This window comes from Diabrotica virgifera, chromosome 6, assembly GCF_917563875.1.
Source record: "Diabrotica virgifera virgifera chromosome 6, PGI_DIABVI_V3a".
NCBI lineage: Eukaryota > Metazoa > Arthropoda > Insecta > Coleoptera > Chrysomelidae > Diabrotica > Diabrotica virgifera.
Window position 1 is genome coordinate 160,058,147 of NC_065448.1, and position 20,937 is coordinate 160,079,083.

The 20,937-nt window shown below is 34.3% G+C and overlaps 1 protein-coding gene across 1 annotated transcript in view; it reads right to left on the reverse strand.

Annotated features, from left to right (window-relative positions):
- LOC114335697 (serine protease filzig) overlaps nt 1-19,909 on the reverse strand; it is a 379,563-nt gene extending 359,654 nt beyond the window's left edge. Inside the window, exon 1 of the mRNA XM_028285979.2 lies at nt 19,625-19,909. Coding sequence (XP_028141780.1) covers nt 19,625-19,712 — 88 coding nt within the window. The 5' untranslated portion in view covers nt 19,713-19,909. The remainder of the gene's footprint in view (nt 1-19,624) is intronic.
- Between the last annotated feature and the right edge of the window lie 1,028 nt (nt 19,910-20,937).

Sequence of the window (20,937 nt, forward strand, 5' to 3'; positions counted from 1 at the left end):
ATATCTAAATATTAGTTTATTGCATGTATTCTAATTACTTTAAGGCCATATTAACATATCTAAATTAACACGCGTGCGGAAAAGTAAAAACCGCGTGCGGAAAAGTAACACGCGTGCGGAAAAGTGAAACTTTCTAAACTAAAATGCGTGCGCGAAAGTAGACATTTTTGCACGCTCATAGAAAAAGGAGTTTCCAACGCTTAAAAATGAGGTCCATGTCACCAGCCCCCCCTTTTTCGATTTGAGAGTCAAAAAAAAGCTCATTCGTTTGTATTGCGTTAGTACTAAATTGAATCACCCTTCATTCGTTTGTACTGCCCCCACCCTTTTATATCTGCCTGGAGGGGCTGGTGACATACCATCCCCCCCTTTTTCGATTTGAGGGTCAAAAAAAAGCCCATTCGTTTGTATTGCGTTAGTACTGGATTGTATCACCCTTCATTCGTTTGTACTGTCCCCACTCTTTTAAATCTGCCTGGAGGGGCTGGTGACATGCCATGCCCCCCTTTTTCGATGTAGGGGTTCGGGATGGGTATGTTCGTTTGTACTGCGTTAGTATCGGATTGTATCGCCCTTATTTTGTTTGTACTGCCCCCACCCGTCTAGATTGGCCTGGGGGGGCCAGTGACATGCTACCCTCTACTCTGCACTTTTTGCCTTCTGAATGTCGAAAATAGGCTATTTCGTTTGTACTGCGTTAGTACTGGATTGTATCACCCTTCATTCGTTTGTACAGCCTCTACCCTTTTAAATCTTCCTGGAGGGGCTGGTGACATGCCATCCCCCCCTTTTTCGATATGAAGGTCCGGGATGGGTATGTTCGTTTGTACTACGTTAGTATCGGATTGTATCGCCCTTATTTTGTTTGTACCGCCCCCACCTGTCTAGATTGGCCTGGGGGGCCAGTGACATGCTACCCCTCTACTATGCATTCTTTGCCATCTGAATGTCAAAAATAGGCTATTTCGTTTGTACTGCGTTAGTACTGGATTGTAATTGTACCGCCCTTATTTTGTTTGTACTACCCCTACCCTTCTACATTTAAAACAGAGAAGGATTAGTGCTAGAAGTAAGGACACAAAATCAGCCAAACCTTGCACATAGTAACACCGCGGTTGTAAAATTTGGTAAATTCGTCAAAAATGAAACGAATTACATTTTGAAACTGAAAAACAGGCTTGCAAGCCACTCTCCACTCTTCATGGGGAATGGAAATTTACCCCCTTAGATGGATCTCGGAGTAGTAGCGATTTGAAAAATGGTACATGTATTTGTTGGAGATATTTTGAACACCATTTTCAATCAGAAATCAGAGCAGCGACCTTGTCTTTTCCTACTAGGAAGAAATTTATCCATCCCCTCAATAAATTTTACAGTTTCAGACGCTATCGATATGAAAATCAAAGATCTTATGCGGCGCATTCCGAAATGCACTCTTCGTTGTACAATTTCAACCTCTCTGGATAACTGATTAACTAAAACATACATACGGCAGAATCCATTGGAATCGAAAAAAGTATTTGGAACATTAAATGAAAAATTCCCACAATCAATATCTTTCTTACCATCTAATGTCAGAGACCAGATAACAATAATTGCCGCTGCTATGTTATGGTAATTTGTTTTCTAGAAAGGTTTGTATTGTTCGTTTATGACTGCACTAAGATTCAGAATTTCCGTATTTCATTTGTAAAATAAACATAGTGTCAAAAACTTGCTTATACATTTGCAAAATATTTGCAAGTATATTAAATGCCAAACTGACCTATTAAATAAACAATGACATTGCAATTTTCGATTTCTACTATGGAATTATCGCTGTATAGACCAGGGCGGATCTGTTTTGAGGTGGACGTGAGAGGTGGCATTCCGATTTTTGCACATAAAATTAGGTGACAACTTCAGTACAGTAAAACCTGCCATATCCGGATCAATGTGGCGACAGGCCGATCCGGATATGAAAAAATCCGGATATCAAGACCACTTCTTTTATAGTCTCTGAAAGGTTTTCTCCTTCATACATTCCAGTAATCAACGCCGTCAATAACTTTCATTAATACACGTTTTATAGATTCTGTGTATATTACATTATTTCGCCATCTTTTAGTTCTTTTGGGTCGGGATGAGAGGGTGCGTTGTCCAACAGCAGAACTGGTTTTCTCGGTAGATCCGGACCGCAGAACCGTCCGGATATGGGGAGGTCCGGATATGACAGGTCCGGATATGGCAGGTTGTACTGTAATTATAATTGACTTATGCTCCTTCTCAAATATGTTTGGAACATTATTAAAAAAATTTAAATATTTAAAAATTTCGAAAAACATCGATTTTTTTTTCAAATTTCATTGCTTGTAATTTAAAAACGATTCATTTTGGAACAAAGTCATAGGGAAATAAAATAAAGATAACTGATCTATCTCCTATTTTCGTCGTCTCTACGTGATTATATATTGTAAAATCTGGAGATATGGGATGCAGCCAGAAAGCAGTTTATTAACGAAAAGTCTTAGATTTAAAATATTGTTTATTATATTTTTATTTCAATTATTCTAATTGTTTAAAAAGTAGTAAACTTTGTATCTGGGGCTTTTCGTTGTTTTCCTCGCAATACGAGAGATGTCGCTGATTTGCGTCTCAAAAGGTGGGTTCATTGCATCGCGATGTTTTGCCTTAAAAGAGGCAGAATGTTTATATTCCCTTCAGAGTTGTGACTGCATAATCTTCACTGATGATGCATAAGGATGCTGAAATAGTTGCTATATGGAGATGGTAGTCCGACTCTGAATCGAATATAAACAAAACCTGCCTTGAACCCTTTTTAAAGATAATTGAATTTTGTATGATATACGACACGACTGGTATAAAATATCTTAAATTATTATCCTTTCTGCAAAATAGCAATAAATACAAAATAAGAGGGCAAAATACGCCTCTTTTTATTCAATGTTTTTCAACCACTTTGGTTGCACTTAGAACCTTCGTATTTTACTTAGAAAATTCTTACAACATACTCAATCCGTCCACCAAATTTCATTAAAATCGACATAACAGATTTTGCATAATAATTTTGCAATCTAAATTTTTTTAGAAAAAGTTCAAATTTTTTAAAAACTTTCTGAACAAAAAGTAGACCTGTTAGAAGTTTGCTAATTTTTTTACATATTGAGAGGTACTTTACCAATCCAATACACTTTACAAAATTAAAATCGGATTATTTAAGCGGCCTCAGCACTGTTTTAAGGATATAAACAATTTTTTTGCTTATAAACAAATATAGTGAGGACGTTTGAGTTGGAATAAATTCATTTTCTCGAGAATGGGCAACTCTGGAGATAAATCCCTAAACAGGTCGATTTTTATATATAAATTATAATTTTTGGGATATCTATCATACTACTAACGTCATCCATCTGGGTGTGATGACGTAATCGATGATTTTTTTAAATGAAAATGTGGGTCGTGTGCTAGCTTATTTAAAAGATTATTCAATTCTCTATTTATTGCATAATTATTTATACAGGGTGCCCAAATTTTTTTTAATTAATTGAGACAAACAGAAGAAAGTATTTAATTTAGTTAATTCGAGATATATTTTACTGTTGTCCTAAAACAGAAAAAATGTTTATTTGATAAATAACAGAAAAATGAATTTATTCGTATTTATTAACTCAAATGCCTTCACTGTATTTGTTTATAAGCCAAAAAATTGTGTATAACTTTAAAACATTGCTTAGGCCGATTAAATAAACCAACTTAAGTTCTGTAAAGTGTATTAGATAGGTAGGGCGTATCTTTATATGTGTATTTTATAGTCGTATATCATAAAAAATTCAATATCTTTTTTTATTTCCCTACGACTTCGTTCCAAAATGAATCGTTTTAAAAACGAATGAAAAGTTGAAAAAAATCGATGTTTTTCGAAATTTTTAAATATTTGAATGTTTTTATTAATGTTCCGGACATATTTGAGAAGGAGCATAAGCCAATTATAATTACTGAAGATGTCACCTAATTTTATCTGCAAAAATCGGAATGCCACCTCTCACATCCACTTCAAAACAGATCCGCCCTGGTCTATACAGCGATAATTCCATAGTAAAAAAATCGAAAATTGCACTGTCATTATTTATTTAATAGGTCAGTTTGGTATTTCATATATTTGCAAATATTTTTCTATAAAAATGTCTCGTTTTGGCACTGAATCTGTAGAGTTAATTAACACGTTGACGGACAGTGCGTCAAATGTATAAGCAAGTTTTTGACACTATATTTATTTTGCAATTGGAATACGGAAATTCTGAATCTCATTGCAGTCATAAATGAATAATACAAACCTTTCTAGAAAACAAATTACCATAACGTAGCAACGGCAATTACTGTTATCTGGTCTCTCGCATTAGATGGTAGGAAAGACATTGATTGTGGGAATTTTTCATTTAATGTTCCAAATACTTTTTTTAATTTTCGATTCCAATGAATTCTGCCGTATATATGTTTCAACTGAAATCAACTGTTTCTATAATCAGTTATCCAGAGAGGTTGAAATTGTACAACGAAGAGTACATTTCGGAATGCGCCGCATGAGATCTTTGATTTTCATATCGATAGCGTGCAAAACTGTAAACTTTATTGAGGGGATGGATAAATTTCTTCCTAGTAGGAAAAGTCAAGGTCGCTCCTCTAGTTTCAGGATCTCTTCTGGTTCAAACCTCATTTGACCAGTGAAGTTCTGCCTTACATCACCTAGTACACTGCAATGGCATAGTATGTGTATGGCAGTTTCTTCTTCCATTTCGCACTGTCTGCACCATGTTTCATTCACCTTACCTAGTTTGTATAGGTGATTTCTTAAACGGAAATGTCCAGTCACCATTTCAGTGACCGTTTTGATCTCTCGTTTATTGAGGTTCATCAAACTGTTCGAGAGTTTTTTATCAATATTCTTGATTATTTTTTTAGTCTGGATTTGCCCTTAAGTGGTTCTCCATTTATTTTGATGATTCTTTATCAGCCATTTCTGAACCTCGTTTTTCATAGCATCTTTAGTGATGCCACAGAAAGGTTCTGGGCCTTTAAAAGTTTCTCTCGAGCCTTGTTTCGCTAACATATCTGCTCGTTCTTTCCCATGCACCCATTCATGACCCGGCACCCATATTAAAGAAACTTTTTTGTCTTTTTCCAGGTTATTGAGGAGATCTTTGCAGTTTCTCACCAGTTTTGATTTGGTAAGAGGGTCCTTTACAGCCAGAATAGCCGATTGGCTCTCTGTGTAAATGTTGATTCTCTTAGCTTAGGGTCTTCATCAACGATTTTATCAATGCAGGCCACCAAAGCAAAAACTTCAACCTGGAACACCGTTGTATGTTGACCTAGGCTGTAAGATTTATTATAGTTACATGTTTGCCCAAAGACTCCTGATCCAGTACCATGGGCAGTTTTAGATCCATCAGTGAACCATATTAAGTCCCCATTAATGTTTGGGACTTTTTGTTCTCTAGATGGTATAGTTGTGTTAATCTTCTCAGTGAAGATTAGTTCTGGTGTCATCATATCTGAGTTCATCATAAAGATGGATTCCTCAAGTATAGTCCCAGTAATGTTTGTGTGGCTATTCAATACATAATTTGGCCTACAGTATTGTTTGCTTTGAGCCTCAGGATGGTCATAAAGGCTACCGCCGAAATATATAATTCCAGCGGAGGGAGACCTCTGATAGCCTCTAATGAGAAACCTAGTTCTTTCATTACGAAAAATTTTCAAATCGATTTTTCTAGACACCGGTGTATTCTATTGAGTTAAAGCAAGAGCATCTTTTAGTACTAGAATACCTCACAATTTCATAATCTAATTTAACAAATGCTTAAAAGTTAAAGAATAAAAAGTTATGCTTTATAATAATCGTTGACTTACCGATGGAATCGATTCATCTCTGGAGGATAAATAAACATACGAGTTTTCGTTTTTCTAAATACAAGCGTTCTGGAGATATTACAAAAATACTAATTACAAGGCGCCATCTTCAAAGAGCTCTAGCTCAAGAAGCTTTTTCGGACTCGATGAGTTGGGTTAAATTGTCTTAAAATTATCTGAATAGCCTCCTGTCTTCTTGTTAGGACAGTTTCTCTATACCCTGTATGTTGAAGGTCGTCCCCCACACAAAATCTTTCCGGTCAAAGGTTCAGGTTAATCGTAATGATTTGTGGGTAGCGAATGAAAATGGAAATCACTCAGTCCGATATTTTTCTTTTATTATCACCATTTTTCTAGTCGTTATTTTAATACTTTTAGAAAATAAAAGCCCAATCTCAAAAATGGAAGACTTACGGAAATACTATAGTTCCCAATAATACAATCCATGAATATTAACGAGATGTGGGTGTTAATGATAACATTATATTGAAATACCTTTTCGCAAATCGCCCGCATACTGCCGCAGTTTAGTTACGTAAGATAGAAGATTACATAATAGATTTAGTTACATAGATAGATTTAGTTACATAATAGAAGATTTTTAGTTTAAAATTGGCTATAGGATTTTTAGTATATATATTTTTTTCAAATTACGGTAACGAATCTATCTTTAGGAATCTATTTTTTTGGGAAAATTCAAAATTTACCAACCAAGAGAGAGCTAAAAAGTACGCTAAGAAAACACTTATTACACTACTACGTGTTCAACATTTTATTTATGGAATGTAAGCATGGACCCTCACGGAAACAATGTGTAAAACTATTGAGGTTTTTAAAATGTGGGTTTACCGCAGAGTATTGAGGATATTGTGGATGAACAGAGTAGAAAATCAAGCAGTAATGCAGCGGCTAAACACAGAAAGAGAAGTACCGATTAAATATCATAAAACGAAGAAACCTAGTGTACTTTTCCCACGTGATGAGAAATACGAAATATGAAATGCTACGTATAATTATCCAAGGAAAAATAGAGGGAGAGCGAGGCACCGGACGCAGAAAAGCAGGCTCAGGAACCTCCGCCAGTGGTATGAAGTGAGCGCCACGACATTATTTAGGTCAGCTGTGGGCAAAATAAAGATAATGCGAATGTTCGCAAATGTTCTGGAAGAACAAGGCACTTAAAGAAGAAGAATCTATCTTTAATCCGTTACCAAAACAAGCTAACTCCAGACGATGTGCAAGTTTCAAGTTAATAAGTCTTACGATCCAAAAAATATACATTTATATAAAAAAATGTGAAGAAGACCATTGAATACGACCGATTTGGATTCAGATCCGGAATTACAAGTGAGGCTTTGTTTTCTCTTCAAGTACTGTTGCAGAAGTGCTACAAATAACACAGGGCTATCACGTAAGTCAACATAAAACCTTAAGTTATGTAGAAAACATATTCAGACTTATAAGAAACTTATATTGGAGGAAAAAGACCAAGGTTAAGATTGACTATGAATTTTTCAAAAATGTTAGTACCTATAAGTAATGAAGTAAGGCAGGGTTGTGTGTTGTCCTTTATGCTGTTTAACCCTTACTCGGAACTGCATACTTACGAAAACCTTTTGCAGGCATAACAATTAATGGAGAACTTTCTAATATACGATAAGCAGATAACACTATTGTACTCAATGATACAGACACGAATGTAGATAATGTCTTAAACCAATTCAATGATGCCCGTCGAAAGTTTGGAATAAAGAGTAAGCAGACAATACTAAATAATGGTAATCCAAGAATCAGAATTTTTCTTTACCTAAAAGCGGATCTACTTGCCAGGGGAGGGGCAAAAGAGATATTCACAGCCCCAGCACCTTTGGTTAATTAGAAGCACATGCAAAAGGTATGTGCCAAAAGGTCCTATTGTACTGGGTAAAACGGTTGAAACGTAACCACTGGTACGATTCAATATTTCAAATGGGTCTTAAACATTTCTTTAACAAGACTTTTATGCATCAATCTTTGAAGACGAGATCCAAAGATCTACTAAATATACACATAAGTGATCTGCGTATTATCGTAGGTCTCTTAACAAGACTCTGTCGCCTCAAGGGACACATGAACAAAATCGAACTGGCAGAAAATGTGAGTTGCATGCAGATTCTGTCAGGCTGGTGATGAGACGCCGCAACACGTTCTGTGCAACTGCGCAGCGCTGGCTATAGTAGGGCTCAATACACTTGAGCATCATCAACTCGAGCCTTACGACTTCGTAGAAGTATCACTTAAGGCCATAACAGATTTTGTTAAGAAGACTGGGCTGAAGGGACAACTTTAACCTAGGGATGAGCTACAATATACCTCTTCGGTCCAGTGGAAAGGTAGTTAAGCGTCCAGTTAAATTGAATCTAACCTTGCCTTTACCTATAATGATAAATGGAAAACCATTAGAACAAGTAGACCATTACAAAGACCGTGACTGCTAGATTAACTGCAAGCTTGGCTCATTTTTATCAAGAAATTAAAGCAAGGTATTGCTCAAGATAAAGATACGTAGTTTCTAGTGATGAGTGTTCTACTCTGCGACACACATATCGATATTTTAGTAAGATTGAAACCTAAAAAACATTTTGCTTCGTCTGTTGTTTTCTATGGAGTTAAAACGTGTACTCTAAAGATAATTTCTGAATAAGTTAGAGGCATTTGAAATATGGGTGTACGAGAGAATTTAAAAAATCCTTGGACAATAAAGTGGAAACAAGGTATGGGCAAAAAATTTTCCTGTCTGCGTAATATTAGAAACTGGTCAGGTATAGGCTTTGAAGAACTTATGCATACGACAGACTTGTTTGTTACCATAACCGTTAACCTCCAAAAATGGAGACACCACATGAAGGAGAATGAGACAACCTAGACTAGACTGTTTATCTTAGTACAAGCGGTAGTACAAATAATTAACTATCGAATGATCTTAAAAAAACGGTGGAAAAAGAATATAAAACAATAGATATTACGAAAATTCCAACATTGAATAGACTTTATTTCAAATTAACTAAAAAAAATCACATGCTGTTAGAAAAAATATAGAAGAACCTAATTATTTGAAAGCTTTCTAAAACAGGATATTGAATGAATATAAAAAAAAAAACGTGATGAGTAAACGAAAATAGTTAACAATTGCTAAGAAGTGAACCTAAATCAAACCATAAGGAAGAGACATGTTAAATATATCCAAAAAAGTGTAGTGACTCGTTTAAAAAAAATAATTTTCACTACTCATATTTTTTTTATATAGGGTATCCCAAAAGTAGCGGAACGGTCGAATATTTCGCAAAATAAACATCGGATGGAAAAACTGAAAAATACGTATTCAATAATTTTCAAAAATCTATCCAATAACACCAAACACCAACCCCCACTACACCCCCTGGAGGTGGGGTTGGGGGGTAATTTTAAAATCTCAAATGGAAACCCCCAGTTTTTATTGCATATTTGGATTTGTTACGTAAAAGTAAGTAACTTTTATTCAAGACTTTTTTCGAACTGTGGATAGATGGCGCTATAATGGAGAAAAACGATTTATCCTGATACCATAGGTAAATTATAGAAACGGTCTAATATCTCGAGAAATACACTTCCAAATGAGAAACCAAAAAACAGGTTTTTAATATTTTTCGAAAACCTGTCGATAAACACCAAACATGACCCTCCAACCAACCCCCTGGAAATGGGGTGGGGGTAACTTTAAAACCTTAAATAGATTTAAATATTTTTATATCTTTAAAATCCCACTTTTTATTGCAGATTCGAATTCGTCATGAAAAATTAAGCAGTAGTTATTCGAAACATTTTTTAAAATTGCTGATAGATGGCGCTAATAAATCGTATTTTTCCAATTAAAGCGCCATATATCAACAATTCTAAAAAATGTTTCGAATAAATTTTGCTTAATTTTTCATGACGAACTCGAATCTGCAATAAAACGTGGGGGTTGATGTTTAGGATTTTAAAGTTACCCCCACCCCACCTCCAGGGGGTGGGTGGGAGAGGCATGTTTGGTGTTTATCGATAGGTTTTCGAAAAATATTAAAAACCTGTTTTTTGGTTTCTTATTTGGAAGTGTATTTCTCGAGATAGTAGACCGTTTCTATAATTTACCTATGGTATCAGGATAAATAGTTGTTCCCAATTATAGCGCCATCTATCCACAGTTCTAAAAAATGTCATGAATAAAAGTTGCTTACTTTTACGTAACGAAGCCAAATCTGCAAGAAAAACTGGGGGTTTTATTTGAGATTTTAAAGTTACCCCTCACCCCACTTCCAGGTGGTGTAGTGGGGGTTGGTGTTTGGCGTCATTGAATAGATTTTTGAAAATGATTGAACATGTATTTTTCAGTTTTTCGATCCGATGTTTAGTTCGCGAAATATTTGACCGTTCCACTACTTTTGGGACACCTTGTATAATTTACTAAATGCACACATCAAACACATATCAAAAATATCTAAGGAATACAGCTATTATATATTCTACTTTTTTCAATAAAAACTTGAACACTCTTTTGATAATACGTAGCATTCGATTTGAAAATTTGTTCTCTAGAAATCAAGGTACGCCGTGAAACTCACAACTGTTTGTTCAACTGTGTCTGTACCACTGTTTTATTAAGGCAAAAGTGACAGCGTCTCAAATTCGTATGATTAATTGCCTTCAATTGTAAATATAAAGAAAAAGTGCTTTAAATTTTAAAGATGCTCTGTATTTACTCTAACATTTTAATAAAACAAGATTATTAAACGCAAAGATAGTCATGGAGCATCGGCATTTAAGACATGTTCAAATGGTAAGTGCTGTGAATATGATTGAGGCTGGTGTTTTAACACCTGGTGTTGTACGTCATGTCGACGTGTCTCGAAGCGTCATTTTGCGATTGTGGCGTCGAAATGAACAATTTGGAAATGTCAATGAAAGACTTTGAGGTTGTCAAAGTGTAACTACTTCTTAACAGGATCGGTATGTGGTAGGATTAACTCGTCAAAATGTGCATATAAGTACTGTACGTGAACTCTATAAAGCATTGAAAAATACCTATAACATTACTGCATGTGACTATACTTCCGAGAAAAAGATATTCATCCAGCCTCAAAAGTCCACTGCTGAACATAGGCCTTCTCCCCTCGTTTCCAACCCCATCTATCTTGATCCGCTCTCATCAAGTTTTTATTTAGCTTTCTTAAGTCGTCAGTCCATTTTGTAGGCGGTCGACCGACGCTTCTCTTGTCTTCTCTTGGAGGAATAGATACGTGAAGCTAACCTGAATATCAGAAATCCATTGAGAGTTCCCATGTTGCATCTAAATCGACTCAGATTAAGGTGAACAAAACTATAGATGCATTGGGGCTTACAAGAATTGAGTTATGTGTGATTCACAGATGCCGCTAGGTTTTCTGTGAAACCTGATTAGAGAAGAATAAGAGTTTGTAGAGGAAATGGTCGACAAGAGAGACTGAGATATGTACAGGTTATTCTTTAAAATAGTGGTCTGCAAGTTATGATGTAAGCTGGAGTAATTTTTCAAAACCGAACTGTTCCTGTTTTTGTGGAAAATATTTTAAATCAATATCAATATATTGCTCGTATCTTGTAACCTGTTGTACTTCTATTTACCACTGCTGCAGGTTATGATTTGTGTAACATACAGGATTATACAGGGTCATATACTGCAGCAACAATAAGATATTTTTTTAATAATGACGATATTACATTTATACAGTGGTCAACTTAATCGCCCGATCTTACTCCCATCGACCATGTATGGGAGATTCTTCAGAAACTGATTGCTCCCCATCTGCGCAACGTTCATATTAAACAAGATCTTCAAGATAATCTTACACAGGAACGGATCCTATTGACTTAAAACAAAATTGATAATTTAATTAAGGATGGCAAGGCGGTGTTAAGCTGTAATTAAATTTCTATTAAATTAGTGCAACTCTTAACTTTTGTTCATGCAGATGTTGGATTATCTCATCTAGGATCAATTCTGAAACTAGGATCAATCCATTGCTGACTAATCAGGAATTCTAACGGTATGGCACTTTTGAAATCCAATTAAAATTTATGTATGACAGAACGGCTGTATTAATACAAGATCTATGCAAATATGCGCATATGCGGATGATGTTGCCATAATAAGACGAAACAAAAGGGTATCAAGCGAAAAAGCTATAGTGTTGAAATGGGAAGCTGTTACGTTTGGTCTATATATAAATGAAAATAAAACAAAATATAATATATTTATAGGCCACTCCATATTATGGAGTATACAAAGTCGAATCAACCTGAAAATCTGAAGATAGACAAACAGACCTACGAATATGCCTCCATTTTTCCCTACCTAGGCTCAATAATAAATGACAACAACAACACCAGTCAAGAAATTCAAACACGGATTCATAGCGGTAGTAGGTGCTTTTTTACTTAATGAAAAGTAAGTTACTGAATGATGAGTGTAAGCTTAGAATCTACAAAACAGTAATTAGACCAGTGGTCACATATGGATGTGAAACGTGGACCCTCTCAACCACTGATGAAAATCAACTGAGAATAATTGAGCGCAAAATAATAAGGAAGATATTTGGACCAACACATTGCAGCGATGGTTCGTGGATAATTAAAATGAACCACAAGCTGTATGAACTAATGCAGAGCGCAGATATTGTTAGATTTGTAAAGTCTCAAAAATTAAACTAAGCTTGGTTGGTCACTTAGAAAGAATGCCAGATAATCGGGCTGTAAAAGTAATCTAAAGATGGAAGCCCCAAGGAACTAGAACAAGAGGAAGGCCCGGTAAAAGATGGATAAACGGCGTAGAGAAAGATCATAAAACGATGAACATCTGGCCGTGGCGAAGGAAATTATCCGACAGGACAGAATGAAACAATATATTTAAGCAGGCCAAGACTCACAAATAGTTGTAGCGCCATTAGAAGAAGAAAAAGGATCAACATTGATGAATATATTTTGATGTGTGTAATAAAAATACTATAAATATGTATTTTCTCAAAATTTAAATAATTTTCCAATGGTAACTGATATGAACATATTTATAATATGTGTTAATTAACAATAATTTTTTCTACGGCCGTGCTAAAAGAGCCACTTTCACGCACGCATTTCGTTTCCGAAAGTTGCACTTTCCCGCACGGCGTGCGTTAAAGTAAATATTTCCGCACGGCGTGCGGGAAAGTAAAATACCTTGTAATATGGCATTATAATGTATTATAATACACGCAATAAACTAATATTTAGATATTATTTACTAATTTATTTCAAATTTATCTTATTGTGTTCATGTTTTAATGAAATTAGCGAGACTATTTCATTCATAGGAGATTCTGACCAACAGATAGCTACAGAAATAAAAATTAAACTGATTATTTCATCCATAGGAGATTCTGACCAATAGAAAACTACAGAAATCTAAATTAAATCGATAATTTTTGATAATTTCCCGTCGTCAAGTATACTACGTCAGATGCCCTTCGTTGCTACGAAAAAATAGATTCAGTGACATTAATGACAATTAATGTTTTAAAAATTATAAAAGTGATGACTTTCCACCGTGAAATATTTATAACAACTATGTGTTTAATAATTGTACTAACTTGTACTTACATAAATAAATTACAATAAAATTTTGGTTTTAAACCGTTTTATTCATGAAATAATCGCAACAAATAATTGCACTCGATCTCTAAAATTAATATAGAATTTTTGCCCTCGTGACACTTTAAAATAATTTCACTCGCCTTCGGCTCGTGAAATTAAAACTGTCAAAGTGACACTTGGGAAAAATTCAATAATTTTGGAGCTCTTGTGCAATTACTACTGATAATATCCCGTCGTCAAGTATATTACGTCAGATGCCCTTCGTTGCTACGAAAAAATATATTCAGTAACATTAATAACAAATAATGTTTTAAAAATTATAAAAGTGATGACTTTCAACCGTCAAATATTTATAACAACTGTGTGTTTAATTGTACTAATTTGTACTTACATAAATAAATTACAATAAAATTTTGGTTTTGAACAGTTTTATTCATGAAATAATCGCAACAAATTGCACTCGATCTCTAAAATTATTATCGAATTTTTGCCCTCGTGACCCTTTGATATAATTTCACTGCCCGTCGGGTCGTGAAATTAAAACTGTCAAAGTGTCACTCGGGAAAATTCGATAATTTTAGAGGTCTTGTGTAATTACTACTGATAATTCGATGAAATAAAATTATTTTGACACAATATTTAAAAGTCAGATCAGTAGACAATTACCATGGTTTTTGAATCGTCGTCATGGAAACCAATATCGTCGTCGTGGTAACCCATCATATTGAAAGTTTGGTTTTGACAACCTTGTCAAAGAATTAATTTGTGTATTTTCACTTCTAAATAAAAATTGATGTAACTTTATTTTTTGTGGCTTTTTTCCAAACGTACGGCCCTAGAAAAAATATTGTTCCTAACTCATGCGGAAAGTGTCATCCGCGCACTCGACTGCTTGCCCGAACTCCGCTATGGCGTCGTTCGAGTCAACGGCAGTCTCGTGCGTGAAAGTATGAGTTTCCGCACTAGTTAGGAAAATACTATTACAAACAACATACCTACCTATTTTATTCTGCCTGACCTGAGCACTTCCTACATTCTTAAAAAAGTTTCCCAACAGACACAAACTCACTACAACGTCACTTTTCATCTTAAAAGTTACAATAACTAAATCCCTATTATTTACCACCAAACAATAAAAATTAGCTCTAATGATCTCAATAAAGAGTGGAAAAAGGTTATAAAACTAGATATTGGTATGATTACGAAAATCCTTACATTGGAGAGAATCTATTAAGCAAGTCAACTAAAAAAAGATCACATGCTACTAGAAAAGATAGAGTACCTAACTGTTTAGAAGATTTTCAAGAATGAATATGAAAAACACGTGATGAGTAAAATAAAAGACCTAGACTGTTAAGAAGAATACGTAAATCTTCGTAAATCTACGTAAACTTCGAAGTAAAACTCACACAGCTCAAACATTTTCCCTTCCAGACCCAGAAAATCTAAATGAATACTTTGTTAATGTGAGTAAAAATATAACATCAACTATTGTGTCACAACAAGATCCCATTTCCTATCTCCCTAATTCAAGAAAGGTTTCGAATTCATTCTTTATAAGACCGATTGGTAAATCTGAACTGATCCAAACAATCAAGAGTATCAAAAGCAAATCTTCCTGTAGTACCGATAGACTATCCATAAAAATTTTCTCAAATCTCCCAGACAATGTGTTGGGAGTCCTCATCTCTCTAATAAATGATTCTTTTGAGAAAGGTAAATTTCCAGAGTGCCTAAAGACGGCCATCATTATTCCTCTTTATAAGGGTGGTGAAAAATCTATTGCCTGCAATTATAGACCTATTGCATTACTACCGGTACTCTCCAAAATTATTGAAAGACTCATAAAAGCCCGACTTATGTCCTTTCTCGTTGATAACAAGATTTTATCACAAAATCAGTTCGGCTTTTTAAATAATAAATGTACCACCGATGCCATGTTTTCTGTACTACATGAGGTTTATCAAGCATTAAACAATAATCTCCACACTTCCACTGTTTTTTGTGATTATGCCAAAGCTTTTGATTGTGTAAATCACGACATTTTGATAAAAAAACTAGATTTCTATGGAATTCGAGGTATTTCTTTGAACTGGTTTCAATCTTACTTGGAAAATAGGAAACAACTGGTTAGAGCAAATGATACAGACTCTAGTCTCAGAAATGTTGTATGTGGGGTACCACAAGGTTCAGTATTGGGTCCTTTACTTTTCCTTATCTTTATTAATGACATCACTAGTTTAAAAATCGATGGAAAAGTTTTTCTTTTTGCTGACGATACCAGTATCACTTGGAGCAACTCAAATATCGCAACTCTTCATGCTACTATAACTTCTGATCTACTCACAATAAAATCCTGGTCAGATTCTAATTTACTCTCTTTTAACGTAGATAAAACAGTCGCATTACCCTATAAAGGAACTCTTCAACCCTTACCTCTTCATAACAGCCAGATCAGTATCGTTGATTCTGTAAAGTTTCTTGGTATTTTTTTAGATAGCAACCTTAAATGGTCCCTTCATATCGATGTGTTAAGCAAGAAACTATCCTCAGCTTGCTTTGCAATAAGATCTGTCTCGAAGGAAATGGATTTAGCCTCTTCCAAAATAACATACTTTTCGTTGTTCGAGTCCCATCTTCGATATGGTCTGCCTTTTTGGGGTTTTGGTACAGCTGCCCAATCCGATGTTATTTTTAAATTGCAAAAAAGAGCAATCAGATATCTGTTTGGCCTCAGAAGAACAACACATTGCAGAAGCTACTTTAAAGATCACAGAATTCTAACATTACCTTCTTTATATATTTTAGAAACTGTTTGCTTAATTCGTAAACATCTACATGTCTTTCCAGAAAGACCTAGACATGACTATTCCACCAGAAATTCTACTTTTGACATCTATTTACCGATCCCGTCCAGTGAGTTAGTAAAGAAATCTATATTATATTCTGCAAAAAAACTATACAACCATCTCCCTCTACAACTTAAATCTGTAACACCTTTCCCCAAGTTCCGTAAAATGACAAAAGCCTATTTATCTGAAAGACCATATTATTCAATAGCAGAGTTTCTTAACCAATAACTAAGAAATTACAGTATTCTTATGTATAAGTAGAATCTTAATCTATATTTGAGTGTCATATGCAGCAGCATAACTTATTAAATCACTTATTAAATTTCTTAAGGTAGATTACGCAATTTGCAATTTTTTTTAAATTTTGCAATAGATTGTTACTGATTTTTATTTGACTTTATTATGTTTTATTTATATTGACGATTTGTATAATTTTAGTAAATTGTATTTGTTATTGTTTTTATTTATGATTCTTGTAAGCTTTGTCTATAAAAGTGTTAAATTTTTCATGACAATAAAGCATATTTCTATTCTATTCTATTCTATAAATCAAACCATGAGTTACAGACACTTGGAATATACCCAAAGTAATGTAGTGACTGGTTTTATTACTGATAAATACTCAATAGTACTCATGATAAGATAAAAAACATAGACAAAAGGGACAATAACAGACCTTTACTGGACATGATAAGATAAAAAACATAGACAAAAGGGACAATAACAGACCTTTACTGGAATCAAGGAGCACAAATTGTGATAGATAACGAACCCAGTCCAGAAATTGAAATCAGGAGAGGAGTTAGGCAGGGATATATTATGTGTCCAGTACTCTTAATGTATTGTATATGTATTAATGAAAATGTGTGAAGCCATTTTTGAAGACGCATTACTATCTCAAAGTGAAGAAATAATAATTAATGGAATATATATTAACAACATAAGATATGAAGATGACACCGTGATCAAGGCAAGATCTGCTGAACAAACCAGTTACTACTAAACAAATAGTTTTTGTGAAAAATATGGACTAAAAATGAATACAAACAAGCTCAAAATGCGAGCATTATCATAACGAAAACTTTGTTTATTTACGTATTTTAATTCATAATGTGGAAAGTTGCTATTATAAAAAGTAGTTTAGAATTAAAAATTATGTTTTAATGTGCAATTATATCATTCTAATTTAAATGTTATAAACTATAAAGGTAGATTCATCTTGATCGAAATTTTTATTTATTATATACGTCGTATAAAATTAATCAAATTTTATATATGATAGTTGCATCATAAATGTTAGAATATGAAGAGCTTTTTATGAAGAATAACTTTTGTTCGTCAAATTAAAAATAAAAGAATTATAAATGAAAATGTTGTTGGTATCCATAATTTGAGAAAAATCTTCAAATTTTTTTTCTGTTAGAAGGATGTTATTGCACATATCAGACCATAATTTTTGACACCAAACAATATTATTTCATATACTGTCGGTTCGCTAAACTCAGACACAACTGGCTAGTGATTTTAGTCAATAATTTTGCCAATTTGGCAAAAAATGATTACTAATTAGTTAATAATTACTAAGTAATTAAAATTTTTTCCAATTTTGGCAAAATTCGCAAAAAACAAAAAAATTACCTACTAAAATCACCAGCCACTTGTGTCGAGTTTAGCGAACCGACTATATTTTAATTTCATAGCAAATGGAACAGTCCATTTATCATAAAGGGGAGCCCGTATACTCGTACCTTTTTAAAGCTGTTAATAAATTATTGCTTTTAAAATAAAACATACTCAAATTGTATTTTTGAACACCTTATTTATTTTATATAATAATTGAATTCACTATCAAATGCCATTGATGTTTTATTAATACTTAATTTAAAATTTAGTTTGACATTCCCGAAGTGTCAAACTCAAATGTAAATAACCTATCCTTTGCTTAACAAATCGAAATTAAAAAACTAGCCTACATAGTAACGATTTCAGCTGGACGTGTAGTGTGTCGGCAGAAAATAAAACGATTGTGACGTCACATTTTAGACTTTGAGGTCGATTATCTCGAAAACGGTTCGAAATATCGAAATGCCGTTTTTAGATTTGGATTTAGAATAAAAAACTACAAAAAATCCATCGATAAATCTGATCTGTGTATTGCAGGAGCGGCAACGCAATAACACACACACTTTTGCGAATTTATAAACGAAACGTTTTCGTTGAAAAGACCAAATACATGATAGTAACAAATACACAACTACACAAACAAACATACATTTGGGAAATGTACTGATAGAAAGGGTTGATAAATACAAATATCTAGGAACCTGGATTTCAGAGAAAAATGACCAAACAACAGAAATAAGGACCAGGATATCAAGAAATGAATTTGTAAAAATGAAAACAATTCTCTATAGCAAAAACCTTAGATAAGAACTAAGAGTAAACGCTTTGAGATACTACGTGTTCTCGATGCTGCAATATCAATATCGACTTCAAAGCTGGACATTGAAGCAATAACACATAAAGCTACAGTAATTTAAAATGTGGTGTTACAGAAGGATGCTTAGAATAGCAACGACACAGAAGAAAACGAATACGGAAGTATTGCGAGAAATTGGCAAAGAATGCGAAATAATGAACACAATAAAAATAAGAAAGTTACAATATCTGGGACACATAATAAGGGGACAGCGATATGAAATACTAAGACTGATAATATATATGAGGCGCAAGGGGTATAGGAAGAGGATGAGTGTCATGGTTGAAGAATTTAAGGGACTGGTTTAAATGCAGTTCTATAGAACTCGTCAGAGCAGCTGTAGATATATTAAAAATAGTAGTGATGATATCCAACCTCCGATTGGAGGACTGTACTCAAAGAAGAAACAGTATTCATGATATAAGCCTCATTAATATATTTTCAATGTTTATAAAAGGTACCGCACTATTTTGTATTTACTAACGACTAACAACTATATTATACACCGTTTTAAGCATCAAAGCCCTTCGGTAGGGATCTATGGAGGAGTATGACCAAGCCGCAAGCCCTTATCCCTTGCCGTATCGCTCCTCCATAGGCCGATCAGGCACCAGTTTATTCCAGGTGTCCAACGATTAACAACTAACTATTCAAAAAATTTCCAAATGGTAACTGAACATATTACATGTGTTAATTAGCAATAATATTAAAACCGACATACCTATTTTATTCTGCCTGACCTGAGCACTTCCTACATCCTTAAAAAAGTATCCCAACAGACACAAACTCACTACAACGTCAATTTTCATCTTAAAAGTTACAACTAAATCCCTATTAGCAACAAACACTAAAAATTAGCTCCGCTTCGAGCACATTTCCGTATTTAAAAAAATATAAAGCGTTTCGTCGCCGGTAGTACTCCTTCAGGCGGTGGTACTAATCTTATTTCAGCGATGTCTTTAACGTCGATCGTACGAGTGGTACAGCGGGTACGACCTAACGAAAGAAGAACCAATGCAGACTGAAGACATGCTTTGGCTGTCTGTAGACCATCGGGACCAGGAAAGTGGGTCACTGGGACACCGTAGCGGGCCTAAGAATGATGGTACCTATCGATGAGAGTTGGGCGACGTTCTTTACAAATAACCACTTACTGGCTTTTTGTGTATTAACGATTTTAATTTGGAATATTGTTTTGAGGTTATTGTATGATTAGGCGCAATTAACAGAAACCACATCTATATGTTTCATTCCATAAATTCAAATTTTAATTTTGTATAAATAGTTTTAGGAGTTTTATATTATTTAGAAATTTAATTTATGGTATATATAAAGATTTTGTTGTTTGATTACAATTATTTTACTGGTCACTAATGATTAACCTACAATTTTTATCTGTAAATCTTGAAACGAGGAATCTCTAAAATAGAGGTAGATTATTTATTTCTTGTAATAGGATCTCTGTTTGGTTTGGTCATAAATTACACTGATGTTAAAAAATATCACGAGAACTTTGTACAAGCATACTTCTTAATGTACCCCGTGACGAATATTGGCAATCATCATGGCAATCTTCATCTTATCTGCAGCAGCGCTGAAAAGTTGCATAGCTGTTGTGTTGAATCATGTTCTGAGGTTCTTCAACCAGGATGTTCTACTTCTTCCTACACCTCATTTGGCAAATATTTTTCCTTGCAGGATGGCTTGTAGGAGGGCATATCTAGGCCCGGCCCTAGGGATGGGCGAACTGGGCGGCTGCCCAGGGCAGCAATTTTAGGGGCGGCAAATTTTAAAGAACACCAATTTTTGAAATTGAAGAAAAAAATAAATTATTTTTTTAATATTATAAAAAATCAATATAATGAACAAGATGGGCAAAAACGCAACTGTAAAAACGAGAATTAAATAAGTGAAACAATATCAATTGCAAGGTTGATTCGACGGGAAATCGACAGCACCGCCTTCTTCTTCATCGCATAAGAATAGTGGAATCAGAACTACCCCTCACCATACCTCCCTCCCAGGATTGTTTTT